Raw genomic sequence first — 22,500 nt, 5'->3', positions numbered from 1 at the left:
TTTGCAGAGGGTTGTACACACATATGAATAGGGATACACACTGCGCAGCTTGCAATGGCCCTTGTAGCCCATTGTGTGTGCAATTGAGGGCTTGAATAGGGTTTGCAGGGGATTGTACACACATGCAAATAGGGATATGCACTGCGCAGCTTGCAATGGCCCTTGTAGTCCATCATGTGTCCAGTTGAGGGCTTGAATAGGGTCTGCAGGGGATTGTACACTCATGCAAATAGGGATATACACCGCGCAGCTTGCAATGGCCCCTGTAGCCCACTGCTGAGGGCTTGAATAGGATTTACAAGGGGTTGTACTCACATGTGAATAGGGATACACATTGAGGAACTTTCAGTGGCCCTTGTAGCCCAACATGTGTGCAGTTGAGGACTTGAATAGGGTCTGCAGGGGATTGCACATGCTTGCAAATAGGGATATACACCGTGCAGCTTGTAATGGCCCTTGTAGCCCGTTGTGTGTGCAATTGAGGGCTTGAATGAGGTTTGCAGGGGACCCTACACACATGTGAATAGGGATACGCACTGCGCAGCTTGCAATGGCCCTTGTAGTCCGTCGTGTGTGCAATTGAGGGCTTGAATGAGATTTGCAGGGGGTTGTACACACATGCAAATAAGGATACGCACTGCACAGCTTGGAATGTCCCTTGTAGCACATTGTGTGTGCAATTGAGGGCTTGAATGAGGTTTGCAGGTGGTTGTACATACATGCGAATAGGGATACACACTGTGCAGCTTGTACTGGCCCTTGTCACCCGTTGTGTGTGCAGTTGGAGGTTTGAATAGGGTTTGCAGGGGATTGTACACACATGCAAATAGGGATACGCACTGCGCAGCTTGCAATGGCCCTTGTAGTCCATCGTGTGTGCAATTGAGGGCTTGAATGAGGTTTGTAGGGGGTTGTACACACATGCAAATAGGGATACGCACTGCGCAGCTTGCAATGGCCCTTGTAGTCCATCGTGTGTGCAATTGAGGGCTTGAATGAGGTTTGTAGGGGGTTGTACACACATGCAAATAGGGATACGCACTGCGCAGCTTGCAATGGCCCTTGTAGTCCATCGTGTGTGCAATTGAGGGCTTGAATGAGGTTTGTAGGGGGTTGTACACACATGCAAATAGGGATACGCACTGCGCAGCTTGCAATGGCCCTTGTAGTCCATCGTGTGTGCAATTGAGGGCTTGAATGAGGTTTGTAGGGGATTGTACACACATGCAAATAAGGATACGCACTGCACAGCTTGCAATGGCCCTTGTAGTCCATCGTGTGTGCAATTGAGGGCTTGAATGAGGTTTGTAGGGGGTTGTACACACATGCAAATAGGGATACGCACTGCGCAGCTTGCAATGGCCCTTGTAGTCCATCGTGTGTGCAATTGAGGGCTTGAATGAGGTTTGTAGGGGGTTGTACACACATGCAAATAAGGATACGCACTGCACAGCTTGCAATGGCCCTTGTAGTCCATCGTGTGTGCAATTGAGGGCTTGAATGAGGTTTGTAGGGGGTTGTACACACATGCAAATAGGGATACGCACTGCGCAGCTTGCAATGGCCCTTGTAGTCCATCGTGTGTGCAATTGAGGGCTTGAATGAGGTTTGTAGGGGGTTGTACACACATGCAAATAAGGATACGCACTGCACAGCTTGCAATGGCCCTTGTAGTCCATCGTGTGTGCAATTGAGGGCTTGAATGAGGTTTGTAGGGGGTTGTACACACATGCAAATAGGGATACGCACTGCGCAGCTTGCAATGGCCCTTGTAGTCCATCGTGTGTGCAATTGAGGGCTTGAATGAGGTTTGTAGGGGATTGTACACACGTGTACACCGCGCAGCTTGCAATGGCCCTTGTCGATTGAGGATTTTAATAGCGTTTCTATGCTCCAAAGCAATACGATGCCATGCTAGGATTTGTAGTTTGCCACCTACGTCCTTTGGCCAGGAGGGCTCAAGACCTTGCAAAACTCCATAGTATTGATCCAAGGCAATTCAATAGCAGAGATGTGCATCCTCTCTCGATCAGGATAGCGGGGGACGCACTTTGGCCCTGCAGCCCACAAATGTTTAACCGGACGCCAAAAGTCAATATTTGCTTCTGAGTGAACGGGAAGGATTTCTCCACCCAAGGCGGTCCTTCGCTGGTATTGGGGGCCATTCTTCCTTCCTTCTTCCCAAGAAGAAAAGGTAAGCAACGGCCAGAAGAAAGGGGCGAAGGACAGTATGAGGAAGATTGTAAGAAGAGCCGTTCAAATGGTGGAACTCTCTACCTGGCAAGAAGGGGGTCGGACTAGATGTCCTTTGGGTGCCCCTTCAAACTCTAGGATTCTACTATAGATAGAGAACATAGTGTGTTTATCTATTATATCTATGGCTGGATCTGTCCGCAGGGCCTTGATTGCACTTCCCCAGAGGTTGGACTAGATGACCTCTGGAGGTCCCTTCAAACTCTAGGATTCTACTATAGATAGAGAATATGGTGTGTTTATCTATTATATCTATGGCTGGATCTGTCCGCAGGGCCTTGATCGAGCTTTTCCACCCCAAAGACAGCCGCAATGCCCTGGACTACGACAATGCCGCTGCTGCTCTGCCTCTTGGCCCTGCATCATGGGGTAAGTCCTGGAGACGGATCCAGTGGCGGTGAGTTCCAAGGGAGGTGGCTGTTTTGTTTGAATCCCAGTTCAAGCTCTTTTGGGACATGACGCTGGGCCTCCTGCTTCCCTTGCAGGCCGTCTTTGCCAGACCCTCGGACTGGGAGGAGAGCGGGCAGAGGAACATCCTCCAGGTAAGAGCAAGCCAAGCCAAGAGCAAGCTAATAATACTAATAATATATAATAGAGAGATCGATAGGATAGGACAGGAGAGGATAGATAAACAGATAGATAGATAGATAGATAGATAGATAGATAGATAGATAGATAGAATGGATGGATGGATGGATGGATGGATGGATGGATAAATGGATGGATGGATGGATGGATGGAGAGAGAGAGGGAGGGAGGGAGGGATAGATAGATAGATAATAGATAAAGAGAGGGATAGAGAGAGGGGGGATAGATAGAGGGATAGATAGAAGGATAGAGGGATGGATGGATGGATCGCTCGATAGATAGATAGATAGATAGAGGGGTAGAGATATATAGATCGATAGATAGATAGAGAGAGAGGGGAGGATAGAGGGATAGATAATTAGATAGATGGACGGACGGACGGATAGATAGAGGGATAGATAGATAGATAGATAGATAGATAGATAGATAGATAGAGGGATAGAGGGATAGAGAGAGAGAGAGAGATGGTTGGATGGATAGATAGATAGATAGATAGATAGATAGATAGATAGAGGGATAGATAGATAGATAGATAGATAGATAGATAGATAGAGGGAGGGATAGATAGATAGAGAGAGAGAGGGTTAGAGAGAGAGAGAGATGGATGGATGGATAGATAGATAGATAGATAGATAGATAGATAGATAGACAGATAGATAGATAGAGGGATAGAGAGAGAGAGAGAGAGATGGTTGGATGGATAGATAGATAGATAGATAGATAGATAGATAGATAGATAGAGGGAGGGATAGATAGAGAGAGAGAGAGAGGGTTAGAGAGAGAGAGAGATGGATGGATGGATGGATACATAGATAGATATATAGATAGATAGATAGATAGAGGGATAGAGAGAGGGATAGAGAGAAGGATAGAGAGAGAGGGATGGTTGGATGGATAGATAGATAGATAGATAGATAGATAGATAGAGGGATAGATAGATAGAGAGATAGAGAGAGAGAGGGATAGAGGGATAGAGAGAGAGAGGGATGGTTGGATGGATGGATGGATAGATAGATGGATGGATGGATGGATGGATGGATAGAAGGATAGAGGGATAGATAGATAGATAGATAGATAGATAGATAGATAGATAGATAGAGGGATAGAGAGGGATAGAGAGAGAGGGGGGATGGTTGGATAGAAGGATAGAGGGATAGATAGATAGATAGATAGATAGATAGATAGAGGGATAGAGAGGGATAGAGAGAGAGGGGGGATGGTTGGATGGATAGATAGAGGGATAGATAGATAGAGAGAGAGGGGGGGATGGTGGGATGGATGGATGGATAGATAGATAGATAGATAGATAGATAGATAGATAGAGGGATAGATAGATAGATAGATAGATAGATAGATAGATGATAGAGAGGGAGAGAGAGAGAGAGAGAGAGAGATGGATGGATGGATAGATAGAGAGATAGAGGGATAGATAGAGGGATAGATAGATAGATAGATAGATAGATAGATAGATAGATAGAAGGCTAGGCTAGACTATGGATGGATGGATGCATGGATAGATACAATATAATGGAGGGATAGATGGATAGGATAGGATGGTATTCCAGATGTCCGGTCCTTCTCTTTGCAGGGCCTCAGTGGGGAAAACGCCATTATTTTGCCAACCCAGACTTGGCCCACTGTCCGCAATGAGGCCCTGGCCGGAGACATGGGGTCTCTTGATGGTCAAGGCCTGGAGGAGGAGGAGGAGGAGGACTGCCAGGGTGAAGTGTCCCCCAAGGCCCTATCAAGGGTGGCCCACGGCCTCATGGAGCTCGGGGCTGACTTGCTGCGGGAGATGGAGCGACGGGAACCCCAAAAGAACCTCATCTTCTCGCCCTTCAGCATCGGGATGGCCCTCGCCCAACTGGCCCTCGGTATGGTCTGGGGAAGGCCTCCCTTGAGGGCAGAAGGGGGCTGGACTGGATGGCCTCTGGGGGTCCCATTGGGTGACTGTTTTCCCTCTTCCAGGGGCAGTGAACGAGACGGAGAGGCTGCTCCTGGAGGCGCTGCATGCCAAACAGGTGCCTTGCTTTCATCAGGCGCTGAGTGAAATGTCCGTCCACCTGGAAGGGTCAGCGCTCAGGCTGGCCGCCCGGATTTACCTGCAGCAAGGTGAGCAGCGGCGGCGGCAAGGTGATCTTTTGTAAAGCTAACGGTGCTTCATGCCCAGACTCCCAGTCACTGTGCCTTGCTTTCCCAGGCTTCCCGGTGAAGGAGGCCTTCCTGCAGGACTGCAAGAGGCTCTATGGGGCCCGGCCGGCCACTCTGTCCGGAGACAACGAGGCTGACCTCCAGGCCATCAACGCCTGGGTCAAGGAGGCCACCAGTGGGCAGGTCCCAAACATGATGTCCGAACTGCCGGCCGACACTGTCATGGTCCTCCTCAATGCCATACACTTCCAAGGTGAGCCTGGCTGGGGGTCCATCTGTCGAGAGAGGTCGGGTGGTGCCTCTCCTGCCTGGGGTCTCCTCCAACTCGAGGATTCATAATCATAATACAATTATCATTCTACCTTTCTGCTTGGCAGAAGGGGGTTGGACTGGATGGCCTTTGAGGGTCCCTTCCAATAATAATAATAATAATAATAATAATAATAATAATAATAATAAATAGAATAGTAATTCTATCTTCCTGCTTGGCAGAAGGGGGTTGGACTGGATGGCCTTTGAGGGTCCCAATAATAATAATAATAATAATAATAATAATAATAATAGTAGAATAGTAATTCTATTTTCCTGCTTGGCAGAAGGGGGTTGGGCTGGATGGTCCTTGAGGGTCCCAATAATAATAATAATAATAATAATAATAATAATAATAATAATAAATAGATAATAATAACAGAATAGTAATTCTATCTTCCTCCTTCCTGCCTATCTTGGCAAAAAGGGGTTGGGCTGGATGGCCTTTGAGGGTCCCTCATAATAATAATAATAATAATAATATTAATAATAATAATAATAATAATAATAATAATATAGGATAGTAATTCTGTCTTCCTCCTTGGCAGAAAGGGATTGGGCTGGATGGCCTTTGAGAGTCCCTCCCAACAACAATAATAACAGATAATAATCATACAATAATCATTCTATCTTTATGCTTGGTGGAAAGGTGGTTGAGACCAATGGGCTTTGTGGTTCCCTTCTTGTAGTCTAATACAACAACAACAACAACAACAGCAACAACAACAACAGTCCATCTTCCTGCTTGGCAGAAGAGGGTTGACTTGATGATCTTTGAGGATCCCTCCCAATAAAATAATAATAACAACAAGAATAATAGATAAGAATAATCTAATAGTAATCATATCTTCCTGCTTGACAGAAGGAGGTTAGACTGGATGGCCTTTGGGTCCCTCCCAACTCTATGAGTCTAACAACAACAGCAACAACAGGTTGGACTAGATAATAACAACAACAACAGCAACAAAGTAATCCTATCTTTGTGTTTGGGCAGAATGAGGTTGGACTAGATAATAATAATAATAATAATAATAATAATAATAAGAAGAAGAAGAAGAAGAAGAAGAAGAAGAAGAAGGACAACAACAACAAAGTAATCCTGTCTTTCTGCTGGGCAGAATGGGGTTGGACTAGGTAACAACAACAACAACAACAACAACAACAACAACAACAAAGTAATCCTATCTTTCTGCTGGGCAGAAAGAGGTTGGACTAAATAATAATAAGTAGTAGTAGTAGAAGAACAACAACAACAACAACAAAGTAATCCTATCTTAACAACAACAAAACAACAAAGTAATCCTATCTTTCTGCTGGGCAGAAAGAGGTTGGACTAGATAATAAGTAGTAGTAGCAGTAGTAGTAGTAGTAGTAGTAGCAGAAGAAGAAGAAGAACAACAACAACGTAATCCTATCTTTCTGCTGGGCAGAAAGAGGTTGGACTAGATAATAATAAGTAGTAGTAGTAGTAGTAGTAGTAGTAGAAGTAGTAGTAGTAGAAGAAGAAGAACAACAACAACAACAACAACAGCAACAACAACAACAAAGTAATCCTATCTTTCTGCTGAGCAGAATGGGGTTGGACTAGATGGCCTTTGAGGGTCCCTCAAAGGGGGTGCTTCGAATGTGATTCTCCTGCTTCTTGGCAAGGGTTGGACTGGATTGCTCACGAGGTCTCAACTCAAGGATTTCACTCTATAATTCTAATTCTAATTCTAATAATAATAATCCTATCTTCCGGTCTGGCAGAAGGGGGTCAGACTAGATGTCCCTCGTTGGGGTTCCTTCCCAACTCTAAGAAGTTGTCCCTCAGTTCTTGTGGGTTTTTTCGGGCTATATGGCCATGTTCTAGAGGCATTTCTCCTGACGTTTCGCCTGCATCTATGGCAAGCATCCTCAGAGATGAGGTCGCCTCTGAGGATGCTTGCCATAGATGCAGGCGAAACGTCAGGAGAAATGCCTCTAGAACATGGCCATATAGCCCGAAAAAACCCACAAGAACTGAGTGATTCCGGCCATGAATGCCTTCGACAATACTCTAAGAAGTTGTCTTCTGACCGTGGACATCCTTCTCCTCCTAGGATTGTGGGTGACCAGGTTTGACCCACAGATGACAGAGCCGAGCCCCTTCTACATGGAAGAGGAGGAGGAGGAGGAGGAGGTCTCCACTTGGGTGCCCATGATGAAGGCACAGGATTACCCACTCAGCTGGTTCACGGTGGAAGAGCTGGATGTCCAGGTGAGCCCCTCTGCCCGGGTGGCACCAAGGGTCTCCATGTGGGGCTTGCTCCTTTCCCTGAGGGCCTCTCCTCTCTCTTCTCCTTCCAGGTGGCCCGCTTCCCCTTCGAGGGCAATGCCAGCCTCGTGGCCGTCCTCCCCAACTACTTCGAGGGCAACTTCTCCCAGTTGCTGTCTGCACTCGGCCCAGCCCGGTTGCGTGGCCCCTTCCCCAAAGAGCGGCCCACCGCGGTCCAGGTGCCCAAGGTGGCCCTCCAGCACCGGGCCGACCTCAAGGAGACCCTCGGGCATCTCGGTGAGCAAGGGTCAAAAAGTAATGCCTCCTGGGTCATAAACACGTTCTGAATGCTCCAGATCCGAGCCTGAACTGTGCAAAACTAGCCTTCCATATAGTAGAATTACTATAGAATTACTATAGCCTGGATTTTGCATTCCATTGCCGAATAGATATTACCATTTCGGTGGAGTCCCTTTTCCTGCAATTTGGATCCATACATTTAGGGTGAGCTTGCATTCCATGGCTATCCTCTTGACAATATGTCTTTTTCTTCCTTCCTTCCTCTTTCCCTTCTTTCTTTCCTTCCCTCCCTTCTTCCTTCTCCTCCTCTTTCATCCTTCCCTCTTTTCCCTCCTTCCTTTCTCCCTGCTTTCCTTTATTCCCTCCTTTCTCCTCTCTCACTTCCATTCTCCCTTTTTCCTCTTCTTTCCATTTTCCCTCCTTCCTCCTTTCTTAATTCACTTCCTTCCTCTTTCCCTCACTGCTTTCTTTTATTCCTTCCTTCCATCCTCACTTCCGTCCTCCCTCTCTTCTTTTCTTCCTTCCTTGATTTCTCCCTTCTCCTTTTCTTGATTCCTTTCTTCCTCCTCCATCACTTCCATTCTCCCTTCGTCCCTCCCTTCCAAATTCCCTTCCCTCCTTTCTCTTATCCTACCTCCTTACTTTCCTTTTTCCTTCCTCCTTCCCTCTCCCCTCCTTTTTTCCTCCTCCCTCTCCCTTCCTTCCTTCCCTTCCTAATCCCCTTCCCACCTTCCTCCCTTTCTTTCCTTCCTCCTTCACTCCCTCTCTTCCTAATTCCCTCCTTCCTTTCCTTTCCTTTCTCCCTCTGGCCATTCTTTTCCTACCCTTCCTTCCTAATTCCCTTCCCTCTCTTCTTTCTCTTTTCCTCCCTACCTCTTTCCCTCCCTTCCTTCCTAATTCCCTCTCTTCTTCCTCCTTTCCTTCCTCCTTCCCTCTCTCCCTCTTTCCTTCCTTCCTTCTTTCTTTCCTTCCTCCCTTCCTAATTCCCTTCCTCTTTACTCACTCCCTCTCTTCTTCCTCCTTTCTCCCTCTCTCCCTTCCTCTCTTTCCGTCCTCCCTCTCTCCTTTCCTTCCTACCCCCTTCCTTCCTTCCTTCCTTCCTTCCTTCCTTCCTTCCTTCCTCCTTCCCTCTCTCCATTCCTCCCTCCTTTCCTTCCTTCCTTCCTCTCTCCATTCCTCCCTTCCTAATTCCCTTCCTTCCTCTTTACTCGTTCCCTCTCTTCTTCCTCCTTCCCTTCAATCTTTCCTCCCTTTCCTTCCTTCCAAATTACCTCCCTCCCTCCCTCTTTTCCTTTCTTCCTCTCTCCCTTCCTCTTTCCGTCCTCCCTCCCTTTCCTACCTACCCTCCCTTCCTTTCCTTCTTCCCTCTCTCAATTCCTCCCTCCTTTCCTTCCTTCCTCCTTTCCTAATCCCCTTCCCTTCTTCCTCTCTTCCTCCTCCTTTTTCTCCCTCTCCCTTCCTCTCTTTCTGTCCTTCCTACTTTCCTTCCTTTCCTCACTCCCTTCCACTCTTTCCTCCTTCCTTCCCTCTCTCCCTTCCTCTTTCCTTTCCTCCCACCCTTCCTAATCCCCTTCCCTTCTTCCTCTCTTCCTATAGGTCTTGGGGAGCTCTTCTCCTCCCCACGGCTGCCTGGCATTGCGGAGGGCCCTTTGTGGGTCTCGAGCGCCCAGCACCAGGCGGCCCTTAACATCTCGGAGTCCGGGCTGGAGGCCTCGGCAGCCACGGGGCTGGCCACGTCTCGCTCGCTCTCGGCCTTCCACCTCAACCGGCCCTTCCTCTTTGCGCTCTTCGATGACCGCCTGGGCCTCCCACTCTTGCTGGGCTGCCTCCGGGACCCCCGGAGTGGGGACACAAAGCCCTGAGGGGCGTTCGGTGCGGACAGAGACCACCGTTGCTCAGAGAACCTCCGACCGAGGGTCCACACAAGTCTTCCTGTGGTTGGGACGATTCTGCACCACGAAATCATGGAAATGCTTTGGGATATTTGGGAAGGGAGAGGAAGAAAAGGGATCTTGCGTACTGGATGTGAAGCTCTTTCGGAATAAAGGCGAAGCTCTCACAGTTCGGTCTGACGAGAAATACCTCTTAGAAGCAATGCCACATCATCGACTCTAAAACATTTGGTTGCGATCCTATTGGTTGACATGCACACAACTATAACTTTCTAGGTCTTCTTTTGGGACGGGGACGCTCACTAAATTCCGTCCCGTTGGAAGCTCGACCTGTATCGATTACGATGATATGGCTCGTCGTACGATTACGACAACATGTCTCGTCGTAATCAATTGTTATTGTCTTATCTGTACACCTCGCTTTTATTTATCGTGTCAGAAGCAAATTGACCACTTGGAGTGCCTCTGGTGTCGCTGTGAGAAGGTCCTCCATTGTGCATTGTAGTCAGTGGTCTGTGGTTTCTCTTCACCACACTCGCATGTCATGGACTCCTCTTTTATTGAGTGGTGATGGCACGATCGTCAGCATAGATGAAACTCTCTGTCCCTTCTGGCAGTGGTTGGTCATTTGTGTAGATGTTAAACATGGATGGAGCAAGTACGCTCCCTGGAGGCAGGCCGTTCTTCTGTTTCCACAACTTGCTTCTCTGGCCGGCGAACTCAACAAAAAAGCTCCTGTTCTGTAGCAGATTTCCTATGAAACGGGGAGGTGGTCGTCCTTTGGGATATAGATTTTTCTTAGGAAGGGGCAATGAAGGGACTGAGAGTTTCATCTATGCTGACAATCGTTTATGTATGAAAAGGCATGCGGAAAGAGCCACACGGGCTCCCAATACAGTTGGATTGCAATGCTAAGCATTCCCAACCACCAGCGAGCGTGGAACCAGCAATAACAGATACTAGTATTAGTATTAGGACACTGCAAACCATCACCTCCTCCTGAGAAAAAAATTAAAATATCACAAAGGACTACCACCTCACCCACTTCATAGGAAATATATATATTAAGCATACACACAAACATACACAGATATACACATACACATGTGTATTTGTGTGTGTGTGTGTATATGTATATGTATGTCTGTGGATAGATAGATAGATAGATAGATAGATAGATATGTTTGTATATGTATTATTCTTCACTGTATGCCTTGTGTATTTTGATAACGTATTTTATGGAGGTATGTTTTAATATGTATATTTTACAGAGTGTGTTAAAATGATTATGGATATATGTGTGAATGTGTGTATGTATGTACATATAGGTCTCTGTGTGTATGCATGTATTTTATTTGTACCCTGCTTTATCTCCCCTGAAGCGGACTCAAAGCAGCATGTATGTATATATGTGTATATATGTGTGTATATGTATGTATGTATATATGTATCTGAATGTATGTGTATATGTGTATATGTATGTATGTGCATGTATATGCATGAATGATTTATATATATGTGTGTGTGTGTGTATGTATATGTATTTGTATGCATGCATATACATGCATGCATACATGTAGGTATATGCATGTATATGCATGAATGTATTTGTGTATATATGTGTATGTGTACGTATATATGTATCTGTATGCATGTATGTATGTATATATGTAGGTATGTGCATGTATGCATATGAATGTATTTGTGTGTGTGTATATATGTATCTCTATGTATGTATGTGAATATGCATGTATGTGCATGTATATGCATGAATGTATTTGTGTGTGTGTATATATGTATATATGTATCTCTATGTATGTATGTGAATATGCATGTATGTCCATGTATACGCATAAATGTATTTGTGCATATATAAATATATATGTATGTATATATGTATCTGTATGCATCCATGTGTACATGTATGTGCATGTATACACATGAATGTATTTGTATATATATGTGTGTGTGTATGTATCTGTATGCATGTATGTATGTGCATGTATATGCATGAATGTATTTGTGTATATATATATATGTGTATGCATGTGTGTATGTGTATGCATGACTGTATTTGTATATATATATATATGTGTGTGTGTGTATTTATGTATATATCTGTATGCATGTACGTATATGTGTATATATAAATATGTGCATGTATATGCATGTGTATTCCCAATTCACTTCTGGCACGATAAATAAATAACATAATGGGGTGTACGGATGAGACAATAACAAGCATTGGCTTGAACACGAAACACGCATAAGTGGGGAAGCCTTGACTGCCTAGGGCTCAAGGGGTGGGTGGCAGAAACAGGCCAAGGCTGCTTTAAGAGCCCCCCCTTGCAGAGCCCAGCTGTAACCCGAACCCAGGCGGCCCCACTAGAAGTCCCGGGACGGTCCCTGGCCCAGCCTTCTCCCCACACAGGCACAGACGAGGAAGGAGAAGCAGGCGAGAGGCAGACCGACCCACCGACCAAGGTAAGAAGCTTGCCCAAAGTCAGAATGGGACCGGACCCCAAAAGGTATATTTATTTATTTATTGCATCAGAAGCAAATGGAGACTACAGTTATAATGAATAGAAAAAAACAGCCATAGACATCCTGTGATAATGTGGCATGTCTCGTTGAGAACCACATCATAAAATCCTAGAGCTGGAGAAGACCTGGTGGACCATCCAGTCTCATTAAGAGCCAAATCATGGAATCCTAGTTGGAAGAGACTTGGTGGGCCATCCAGTCTCATTGAGAGCCACATCATAGATTCATAGAGTTGGGAGAGACCTGGTGGGCCGTCCATTCTCATTAAGAGCCACATCATGGAATCTTAGAATCCTAGACCTGGTGGGCCATCCAGTCTCATTGAGAGCCACATCATAGATTCCGAGAGTTGGAGGACACCTGATGGGCCATCCAGTCTCATTAAGAACCACATCATGGAATCTTAGAATCCTAGACCTGGTGGGCCATCCAGTCTCATTGAGAGCCACATCATAGATTCCGAGAGTTGGAGGACACCTGATGGGCCATCCAGTCTCATTAAGAACCACATCATGGAATCTTAGAATCCTAGACCTGGTGGGCCATCCAGTCTTGTTAAGAGCCATATAGTAGAATCCTAGAGTTGGAGGACACCTGCTGGGCCATCCAGTCTCATTGAGAGTCACATCATAGAATCCTAGAATTGGAAGAGACCTGACGGGCCATTCAGTCTTATTAAGAGCGACATCATATAATCATAGAGTTGGAAGAGACCTGGTGGAACATCCAGTCTCATTAAGAGCCACATCATAGAGTTGGAAGAGACCTGGTGGGCCATCCAGTCTCATTAAGAGACACATCATAGAATCCTAGAGTTGGGAGAGACCTGGTGGACCATCCAGTCTTGTTAAGACCCACATCATAGACTCATAGAGTTGGAAGAGACCTGGTGGGCCATCCAGTCTTATTAAGAGCCACATAGTAGAATCCTAGAGTTGGAGGACACCTGACGGGCCATCCACTCTCGTTAAGAGCCACATCATAGACTCATATAGTTGGAAGAGACGTGGTGGGCCATCCGGTCTCATGAACAACCACATAGTAGAATTCTAGATTTAGAAGAGACCTGGTGGGCCATCCAGTCTCATTAAGAGCCACGTCATGGAATCCTAGAGTTGGAGGACACCTGGTGGGCCATCCAGTCTCATTAAGAGCCACATCATGGAATCCTAGACCTGGTGGGCCATCCAGTCTCGTTAAGAGCCACGTCATGGAATCCTAGAGTTGGAGGACACCTGGTGGGCCATCCAGTCTCATTAAGAGCCACATCATGGAATCCTAGACCTGGTGGGCCATCCAGTCTCATTAAGAGCCACGTCATGGAATCCTAGAGTTGGAGGACACCTGGTGGGCCATCCAGTCTCATTGAGAGTCACATCATAGATCTTAGAATTGGAAGAGTCCTGGTGGGCCATCCAGTCTTATTAAGAGCCACATAGTAGAATCCTAGAGTTGAAAGACACCTGACGAGCCATCCAGTCTCATGAAGAGCCACATCATAGACTCCTAGAGTTGGAGGAGACCTGGTGAGCCATCCAGTCTCATTGAAAGCCACATAATAGAATTCTAGTTGCAAGGGACCTGGTGGGCCATCCAGTTTCATGAAGAACCACATAGCAGAATCCTAGAGTCGGAATAGACCTGATGGGCCATCCAGTCTCATTAAGAGCCACATAGTAGAATTCTAGATTTGGAAGAGATCTGGTGGACCAGCCAGTCTCATTAAGAGACACATGATAGAATCCTAGAGTTGGAAGACACCTGGTGGACCATTCAGTCTCATTAAGAGACACATCATAGAATCCTAGAGTTGGAAGACACCTGGTGGACCATTCAGTCTCATTAAGAGACACATCATAGAATCCTAGAGTTGGAAGACACCTGGTGGACCATTCAGTCTCATTAAGAGACACATCATAGAATCCTAGAGTTGGAAGACACCTGGTAGACCATCCAGTCTTGTTAAGAGCCACATAGTAGACTCATAGAGTTGGAAGAGACCTGGTGGGCCATCCAGTCCAACCAAGAAATCACATTCAAAGCTTCCCCAACAGAAGGCCATACATTCTCTGTTTCAAAGCCTCCAAAGAAGGAGCCTCCGCCACACTCCGGGGCAGAGAGAGAGTTCCACTGCTGAACATCTTTCTCACAGTCATGAAGTTCTTCCTCATGTTCAAGTGGAATCTCCTTTCTTTCCTGTAGTTTGAAGCCATTGTTCCATTGCGTCCTGGTCTCCAGGGCAGGAGAAAACAAGCCTGCTCCCTCTTCCTATGACTTCCCCTCCCCTCTTGATCCATGGTCCTCATCATGTCTCCTCTCCACCTTCTCTTCTGCAAGCTAAACATGCCCAGCTCTTGAAGCCACTTCTCATAGGGCTTGTTCTCCAGACCCTTAATCTTTTGAGTTGCCCACATTCCAGCTTAGTGTCAACATCTCCCTTCAGTTGTGGTGCTTGTTTATAAAGCTATTCCCCTCCCAACCCTGCTCTATGCCTGCGAAACGTGGACTGTCTACAAGCGTCACATGCAACTCTTGGAACGATTCCATCAGCGCTGTCTCCGGAAAATCCTGCAAATCTCTTGGGAAGGCAAGCGGACATATGTCAGTGAGCTGGAAGAAGCAAAGACCACCAGCACTGAAGCAATGGTCCTCCACGATCAACTTCGCTGGACCAGCCACGATGTCCGGATACCCGACCACCGTCTCCCCAAGCAGTTGCTCTACTCCGAACTCAAGAACGGAAAATGGAAAGTTGGCAGACAGGAAAAGAGATTGAAAGATGGGCTCAAAGCCAACCTTAAAAACTGTGGCATGGACACTGAGAACGGGGAAGGCCTGGCCCTTGAGCGCTCCAGCTGGAGGTCAGCTGTGACCAGCAGTGCTGCAGAATTTGAAGAGGCACGAATGGAGGACGAAAGAGAGGAACATGCCAAGAGGAAGGTGTGTCAAGCCAACCCCAACCAGGACCGCCTTCTGTCTGGAAACCGATGCCCTCACTGGAGAAGGGAGAAGATGCAGATCAAGAATAGGGCTCCACAGTCACCTACGGACCCACTGCCAGGACACTACACTTGGTGGACCATCATCCTCGTACTATGAGGGATTGCCTAACTAACTATGATTATTATTAAGCAGAAGCTGGATGGCTATCTGTCAGGGGTGCTTTGATTGTGCAGGAGGTTGGACTAGATGGCCCATGTGAACTCTTCCAACTCTAGGGTTCTATCAAAGGATGGTGTTGGATTTCCACTTCTTAGCCGGGGATGGACCTCATTGCATTTTTCCGGAGAGACCCGCCGGGTTCCAGACTCTTTCCCATCTTCCTCCGCAGAAGAGGAAACACCCCCAGAACTTTTGGCCGGAGGAGCGGGTCCTCCCTGTTTCTCCTCTTGGCTGCTTGTCCTTCTCATAATCGAAGCCAGATGTTGTTGGGGACGGCACCAAAAGCGGTTTGGCACATCACGGGGTTGGTGATTCACCCCAACCCACGCCACCCTGTCTCTCCAAGACCTTTCCTCCTCCTTGACATGACTCCCAAGTAAGAGGGATGGGCAGTTCTCCTTCATCCTTCTCCCTTTGTTCACCCTAAACAACCCCTGAGGACTATCTCTCTGTTCTGGCCTGCTTGGAGGATGCTTTTGCAGTCTCCCCATAATTGCAGGCTTCGAGGGATGCTGCTGAGCAGCCCTTGTGGCGCCAAGGCTCGGGATAATACCCTCCTTCTGCAAAATCCAGCCAGGAGTCAAAGCCACAAAGAGACGGGAGAGTTGCCATAGACACCGAGAACTGGGAAACCCTGGCCCTTGAGCGCTCTGGCTGGAGGTCAGCTGTGACCAGCAGCGCTGTGGAATTCAAAGAGAGTAAAAGGTAGAAATGTGCCAAGAGGAAGTAGGCGTGTCAGGGACCACCTTCCACTTGGAAACCGATGTCCTCACTGTGGGATAACATGTGGATCAAGAATAGGGCTTCACAGTCACCTATGGAACCACAACCAAGACACTGCACTTGGAAGACCATCATCCTCGGGCTAAGTAAGTTAGTGTAAAGGGTGTCATACCAGTTCAATTCCATTGTCCGTACTACAGATTGTACACGTGCCTACTCCTTGCCCCGTATGAGGCCTTTGCAGAACTCTAGGGCGGGCATGCCAGGTTCGAGAGAGTAAGTAAGTAAGGCTAAGTAAGTTAGTGTAAAGGGTGTCATACCAGTTCCATTCCATTGTCCGTACTACAGATTGCACACGTCCTTGCACCCAACACCCTTGCCCCGTATGAGACCTTTGCGGAGCTCTAGGGCGGGCATGCCAGGTTCGAGAGAGTAAGTAAGTTAGGCTAAGTAAGTTAGTGTAAAGGGTATCATACCAGTTCAATTCCATTGTCCGTACTACAGATTGTACACGTGCCTACTCCTTACACCCAACGCCCTTGCCCCGTATGAGACCTTTGAGGAGCTCTAGGGCGGGCATGCCAGGTTCGAGAGAGTAAGTAAGTTAGGCTAAGTAAGTTAGTGTAAAGGGTATCATACCAGTTCCGTTCCGTTGTCTGTACTACAGATTGTACACGTGCCTACTCCTTGCACCCAATGCCCTGCCCTGTATGAGGCCTTTGAGGAGCTCTAGGGCGGGCATGCCAGGTTCGAGTTCAACGCATGTGCCTTCTTCTTCTTCTCCAGGACCCGCCATGCGACATCTGGGGATCCTGCTGTGTCTGGGACTTCTAGTTCTCCCCTGCAGGAGCCAGGACTCGGGCGCCAACCAGCAGGTGAGTCTCAAGGGCTGAGGCTCCGAGTCTTCCCCGTTCGGCAGGCCGCATTCGCTCTCAAAGGACTCGAGAAGTCCTGCAGAAATCCCAGGAGATGTAGAAGGTAGAAGCCAAGCTCAGAAGGCTTCCTCTTCTTATTACTCTTCCTCTGCAGACATTCATTCACCATTCATACTCACCATCCTTCTTCATTCATTGGGAGGAGGCGGGTGTTCGAACTCTGCATTCCTCATGTGTATGGCACACTTTCCCAAAAGAAAAGAGTCTCTTTATGTAGGACTTTTGACCCCCAAGTTGTTCCTGTCTCTCTTAGGAGGGCAATGCAGAGGAGGAGGAGGAAGACCCCTTCTTCCAGAGCCCCACAAACAAGCTGGCTGCCTCCGTGTCCAACTTCGGCTACGAGCTTTTCCGCCAGCAGTCCGGCCAGACGCCCACCGGCAACGTGCTGCTCTCGCCCTTCAGCCTGGCCACGGCCCTCTCCGGCCTCTCCTTGGGTGAGAGACATAAGACAGATAGGGCTTAATGGGAGGGGGAAATGGGTGCCGACGGGCTTGACCGCTCCGCTCTGTCATCGGCAGGTGCCGGGGAGCGGACGGAGGGCGTCATCCAGCGGGCCCTCTTCTACGACCTGCTGGACAAGACCCAGGTCCATGGTGTATACAAAGGCCTCCTGGGCAGCCTCGCGGCTCCAACCAAAGGCTTCAAGACGGCCTCACGACTCGTCATGGAGAGAAGTAAGTTGTGAATACTTTCCGAGCCTTAAAATTGCTCTGTTATCCGTTTTAGTGGGATGGGACTGCATCCGGCACTTTCAGAGAAAAAAAGGAGACGCACAGAGACTCCAGTACTGGGTTTATAAATAACTAGCTTGCCCGGGTAATTTGAGAAAGGCATTGTGCACCAAGGTTGGTCTTTATCGGTCATTTATGTGGCTTGCAGTGCTCTCAGGAAGTTAGTGAAGGTACTGCGAGTCCCATCATCCATAGTTCATCCATCTCCAAACAGCACCAGGATGTAGAGTGGGTCATGGGAGCTCTGTGTGTCAAGTTTGGTCTTGATCAGTCATTGGATGAGGGTTGCAGTGGTCTCGGGAAGTGAGTGAAGGTACTTCAAGTCCCATCATCCGTGGTCCATCCTTCTCCAAACTGCACCACGATGTAGAGTGGGTCATGAGGGCTCTGTCTGCCAAGGTTGGTCTTTATCAGTCATTGATTTGGCTTGCAGTGCTCTCAGGAAGTTAGTGAAGGTGCTGCGAGTCCCATCGTCCATGGTCCATTGTCCTTCAAACAGCACCAGGATGTAGAGTGGATCATGAGGGCTCTGTGTACCAAGTCTGGTCTTGATCAGTCATTGGATGAGGGTCGCAGTGGTCTCGGGAAGTGAGTGAAGGTACTGCGAGTCCCATCGTCCATGGTTCATCCACCTCCAAACAGCACCAGGATGTAGAGTGGGTCATGGGGGCTCTGTGTGCCAAGTCTGGTCTTGATCAGTCATTGGATGAGGGTCGCAGTGGTCTCGGGAAGTGAGTGAAGGTACTGCGAGTCCCATCGTCCATGGTTCATCCACCTCCAAACAGCACCAGGATGTAGAGTGGGTCATGGGGGCTCTGTGTGCCAAGTCTGGTCTTGATCAGTCATTGGATGAGGGTTGCAGCGGTCTCGGGAAGTGAGTGAAGGTACTTCAAATCCCATCATCCGTGGTCCATCCTCCTCTAAACTGCACCAGGATGTAGTGTGGGTCATGAGGGCTCTGTGTGCCAAGTTTGGTCTTTGTTGTGGGCCGCAGTAGTCTGCGGGAACCGAAGGGTGGGAAAGTACTACAAATCCCATCATCCATTTTCTGTCTTCCCCCAAACCTCACCAGGATGTAAAGGAGGTCATGGGGGTTATGTGTGCCAAGTTTGGTCTTGATCGGTCATTGGGTGAGGGTCGCAGCAGTCTCGGGAAGTGAGTGAAGGTACTTCAAGTCCCATCATCCATGGTATATTCTCCTCCAAACCGCATCAGGATGTAGAGTGGGTCATGAGGGCTCTGTGTGCCAAATTTGCTCTTTATTGGGGGCCGCAGTAAGTAGTCTGTGGTCCAGGACCACTCTGCGGACACCCTGTTGTCTATGGTGGCTTCCAAAACCAAGATGTGTAAATGCTTGGCCTGAGAAGGATCTCCTTGGTCTTGTATTTAGGGCTGCGGATGAAAGTGGGCTTCGTGAACGAGCTGGATAAGTCCTACGGGTTCCGGCCGAGGGTCCTGAGCGGCAACGCCCGGGCCGACCTCCAAGAGATCAACAACTGGGTGCAGCAGAGGACCGGGGGGAAGGTGACCAGAATCCTGGCCGAGACCCCAACTGGGGTCAGCATCCTCCTCCTCGGAGCAGCATATTTCAAAGGCAAGCTTTGGAAGGGGGGGGGGGGGCTCCAAAGAGTGGCTGTCATGAACTACAGACCCTTAGGGATGTATGTATGCAGTGCCCAGATGCGACCACAAGAGGTCAGTCTATAGATAGAAAGGATTAGCTATTATCCTCTAGGGAAGAATGAATACAGTGCTCATGCAGCCACAAGAGGGCTGTGTATAGATAGAAAGGATTAGCTACAGGCTTCTGTGTATGCTGTGCTCGGATGCAGCCACAAGAGGGCTGTGTATAGATAGAAAGGATTAGCTACAGGCTTCTGTGTATGCTGTGCTCGGATGCAGCCACAAGAGGGCGATGTATAGATAGAAAGGATTAGCTATTAGCCCCTGGGATAAATATATGCACTGCTCAAATGCAGCCATAAGAGGATAGTGTATAGATAGAAAGGATTAGCTACAGGCCTCTATGTATGCTGTGCTCGGATGCAGCCACATGAGGACGATGTATAGATAGAAAGGATTAGCTATTAGCCCCTGGGATAAATATATGCACTGCTCAAATGTAGCCATAAGAGGATAGTGTATAGATAGAAAGGATTAGCTACATGCCTCTATGTATGCTGTGCTTGGATGCAGCCACAAGAGGACGATATATAGATAGAAAGGATTAGCTATTAGCCTCTGGGATAAATATATGCACTGCTCAGATGCAGCCACAAGAGGGCAGTGTAGAGATAGAAAGGATTAGCTATTAGCCTCTAGGGATGTATGTATGTAGAGCTCAGATGCAGCCACAAGAGGGCTGTGTATACATAGAAAGGATTAGCTCCAGGCCTCTGTGTATGCTGTGCTCGGATGCAGCCACAAGAGGGAGATGTATAGATAGAAAGGATTAGCTATTCGCCTCTAGGAATGAAAGAATGCAGTGCTCAGATGCAGCCATAAGAGGGCAATTTAGAGATAGAAAGGATCAGCTATTGAATTCTAGGGATGAATGAATGCAGGGCTCCAATGCAACCACAAGAGGGCCATGTATCGATAGAAAGGATCAGCTCCAGGTCTCTAGGGATGAATGTATGCAGTGCTCAGGTGCGGCCACAAGAGGGCAGTGTATAGATAGGAAGGATCAGCTGTTAGCCTCTAGGGATGTATGTATGTAGAGCTCAGATGCAGCCACAAGGGAGCAGTATACTGAAAGGATTAGCTATTAGGATGAATGTATGCATAATTAAATAATTAAAAAATATTTTAATATAATAATAATAATAAATTCCACCTGCAACTGCAGGTCAGTGGGCCACCCGCTTTGACCCCAAGCTGACCAAGCTGCAGACCTTCCACCTGGACGAGGAGCGGACCGTGAGGCTGCCCATGATGTCGGCCCCACAGGCCATCCTAAAGTATGGCTTTGACTCAGAGCTCAGCTGCAAGGTGGGTCGGAAGGACGAGGCAGGTAAACATCCCCACCATACAAGATAAAGCAGAGCATAAATAAATATAATAATAGTAATAATAATAATAGACTTCCTTTGCCTATCTCTTTGCTCCTATCAGATTGCGCAGCTGCCCTTGGCCGGCAGCCTGAGTGCCATGTTCTTCCTGCCCCAAAGCGTGACCCAGAACCTGACCCTGATTGAGGAGAGCCTCACCTCCGAGTTCGTCCATGATGTGGACAAGCAGCTCAAGGCGGTCCACGCGGTGCTGAGCCTCCCCCGGCTCAAGATGGTGGCTGAGACCCCCCTCACCGGGACCCTGCAGGAAATGCGTAGGTATCCCATCCAGGCCCCGAGAAAAGTCGCACGGAGACCCCAACTTAACTACTATCACTTTATCTATCCTTCCATCTATCCCTCTGTCTATCTATCTATCCATCCATCCCTCTACCTACCTACCTACCCACTCATCTATCTATCTATCTATCTATCTATCTATCTATCTATCTATCCATCCATCCCTCTATCTACCTACCTACCTACCTACCCACTCACCACTCTATCTATCCCTCTATCTATCTATCCCTCTATCTATCTATCCCTCTATTCATCCATCCATCCATCCATCTGTCCCTCTATCTATCTATCCATCCACCTATCTATCTATCCTTCTATCTATCCCTCTGTATATCTATCTATCCATCTATCTATCCACCCCTCTACCTACCTACCTACCTACCTACTCACCTATCCATCCATCCATCCATCCATCCATCAATTCCTCTACCTACCTACCCACTCACCACACTACCTATCCCTTTACCTATCCCTCTACCTATCTATCTATCTATCTATCTATCTATCTATCTATCTATCTATCTATCCATCCATCCATCCATCCTTCTACCTACCTACCTACCCACCCACTCACCACTCTCTCTATCCCCTGGGCAACTTCCTTGCAGACGGCCAATTCTCTCACAACAGGACACTCCTGACACGAGAAAAAAACAAAACAAAAAAAACCCCACTCTTTCTATCCCTCTATCTATCTATCTATCTATCTATCCATCCATCCATCCATCCATCCATCCATCTACACATCCATCCATCCATCTATCCCCCTGTCCATCTATCCCTCTATCTACCTACCTACCCATTCACCCACCCACCACACTCTCTCTATCCATCCATCTATCCATCCCTCTATCCTTCTACCTACCTACCTATCCACTCTCCCACCCACCGCTCTCTCTCTATCCCGCTATCTATCTATCTATCTATCTATCTATCTATCTACCTACCTACCTACCTACACACTCACCCACCCACCACTCTATCTATCTATCTATCTATCTATCTATCTATCTATCCATCCATCCATCCATCTACACATCCATCCATCCATCTATCCCCCTGTCCATCTATCCCTCTATCTACCTACCTACCCATTCACCCACCCACCACACTCTCTCTATCCATCCATCTATCCATCCCTCTATCCTTCTACCTACCTACCTATCCACTCTCCCACCCACCGCTCTCTCTCTATCCCGCTATCTATCTATCTATCTATCTATCTATCTATCTATCTACCTACCTACACACTCACCCACCCACCACTCTATCTATCTATCTATCTATCTATCTATCTATCTATCTATCCATCCATCCATCTACACA

At 47.6% G+C, this 22,500-nt stretch overlaps 3 protein-coding genes across 3 annotated transcripts in view; 2 read left to right on the top strand and 1 right to left on the bottom strand.

Annotated features, from left to right (window-relative positions):
- The window catches only part of SMYD4 (SET and MYND domain containing 4), a 53,217-nt gene that overhangs the window by 6,724 nt on the left and 23,993 nt on the right, over window positions 1-22,500 (bottom strand). The window lies entirely within an intron of this gene.
- Window positions 2,131-9,884, top strand: SERPINF2 (serpin family F member 2). The gene is made up of 9 exons (XM_060756755.2): window positions 2,131-2,194; window positions 2,528-2,622; window positions 2,739-2,795; window positions 4,430-4,715; window positions 4,810-4,953; window positions 5,042-5,245; window positions 7,383-7,540; window positions 7,630-7,834; window positions 9,434-9,884. Exons 2-9 carry the CDS (start codon window positions 2,566-2,568, stop codon window positions 9,697-9,699), a joined length of 1,377 nt encoding a protein of 458 aa, XP_060612738.2. The 5' UTR covers window positions 2,131-2,194; window positions 2,528-2,565; the 3' UTR covers window positions 9,700-9,884.
- Window positions 12,105-22,500, top strand: part of SERPINF1 (serpin family F member 1) — a 14,556-nt gene continuing 4,160 nt past the window's right edge. Inside the window, exons 1-7 of the mRNA XM_060756759.2 lie at window positions 12,105-12,213; window positions 16,945-17,033; window positions 17,347-17,527; window positions 17,612-17,767; window positions 19,215-19,418; window positions 20,673-20,815; window positions 20,939-21,149. Coding sequence (XP_060612742.2) covers window positions 16,953-17,033; window positions 17,347-17,527; window positions 17,612-17,767; window positions 19,215-19,418; window positions 20,673-20,815; window positions 20,939-21,149 — 976 coding nt within the window. The 5' untranslated portion in view covers window positions 12,105-12,213; window positions 16,945-16,952. The remainder of the gene's footprint in view (window positions 12,214-16,944; window positions 17,034-17,346; window positions 17,528-17,611; window positions 17,768-19,214; window positions 19,419-20,672; window positions 20,816-20,938; window positions 21,150-22,500) is intronic.

The sequence above is a fragment of the Anolis sagrei genome, chromosome 11 (assembly GCF_037176765.1).
Source record: "Anolis sagrei isolate rAnoSag1 chromosome 11, rAnoSag1.mat, whole genome shotgun sequence".
NCBI classification, from domain to species: Eukaryota; Metazoa; Chordata; class Lepidosauria; order Squamata; family Dactyloidae; genus Anolis; species Anolis sagrei.
This window is presented reverse-complemented; position numbering and strand designations above follow the sequence as displayed.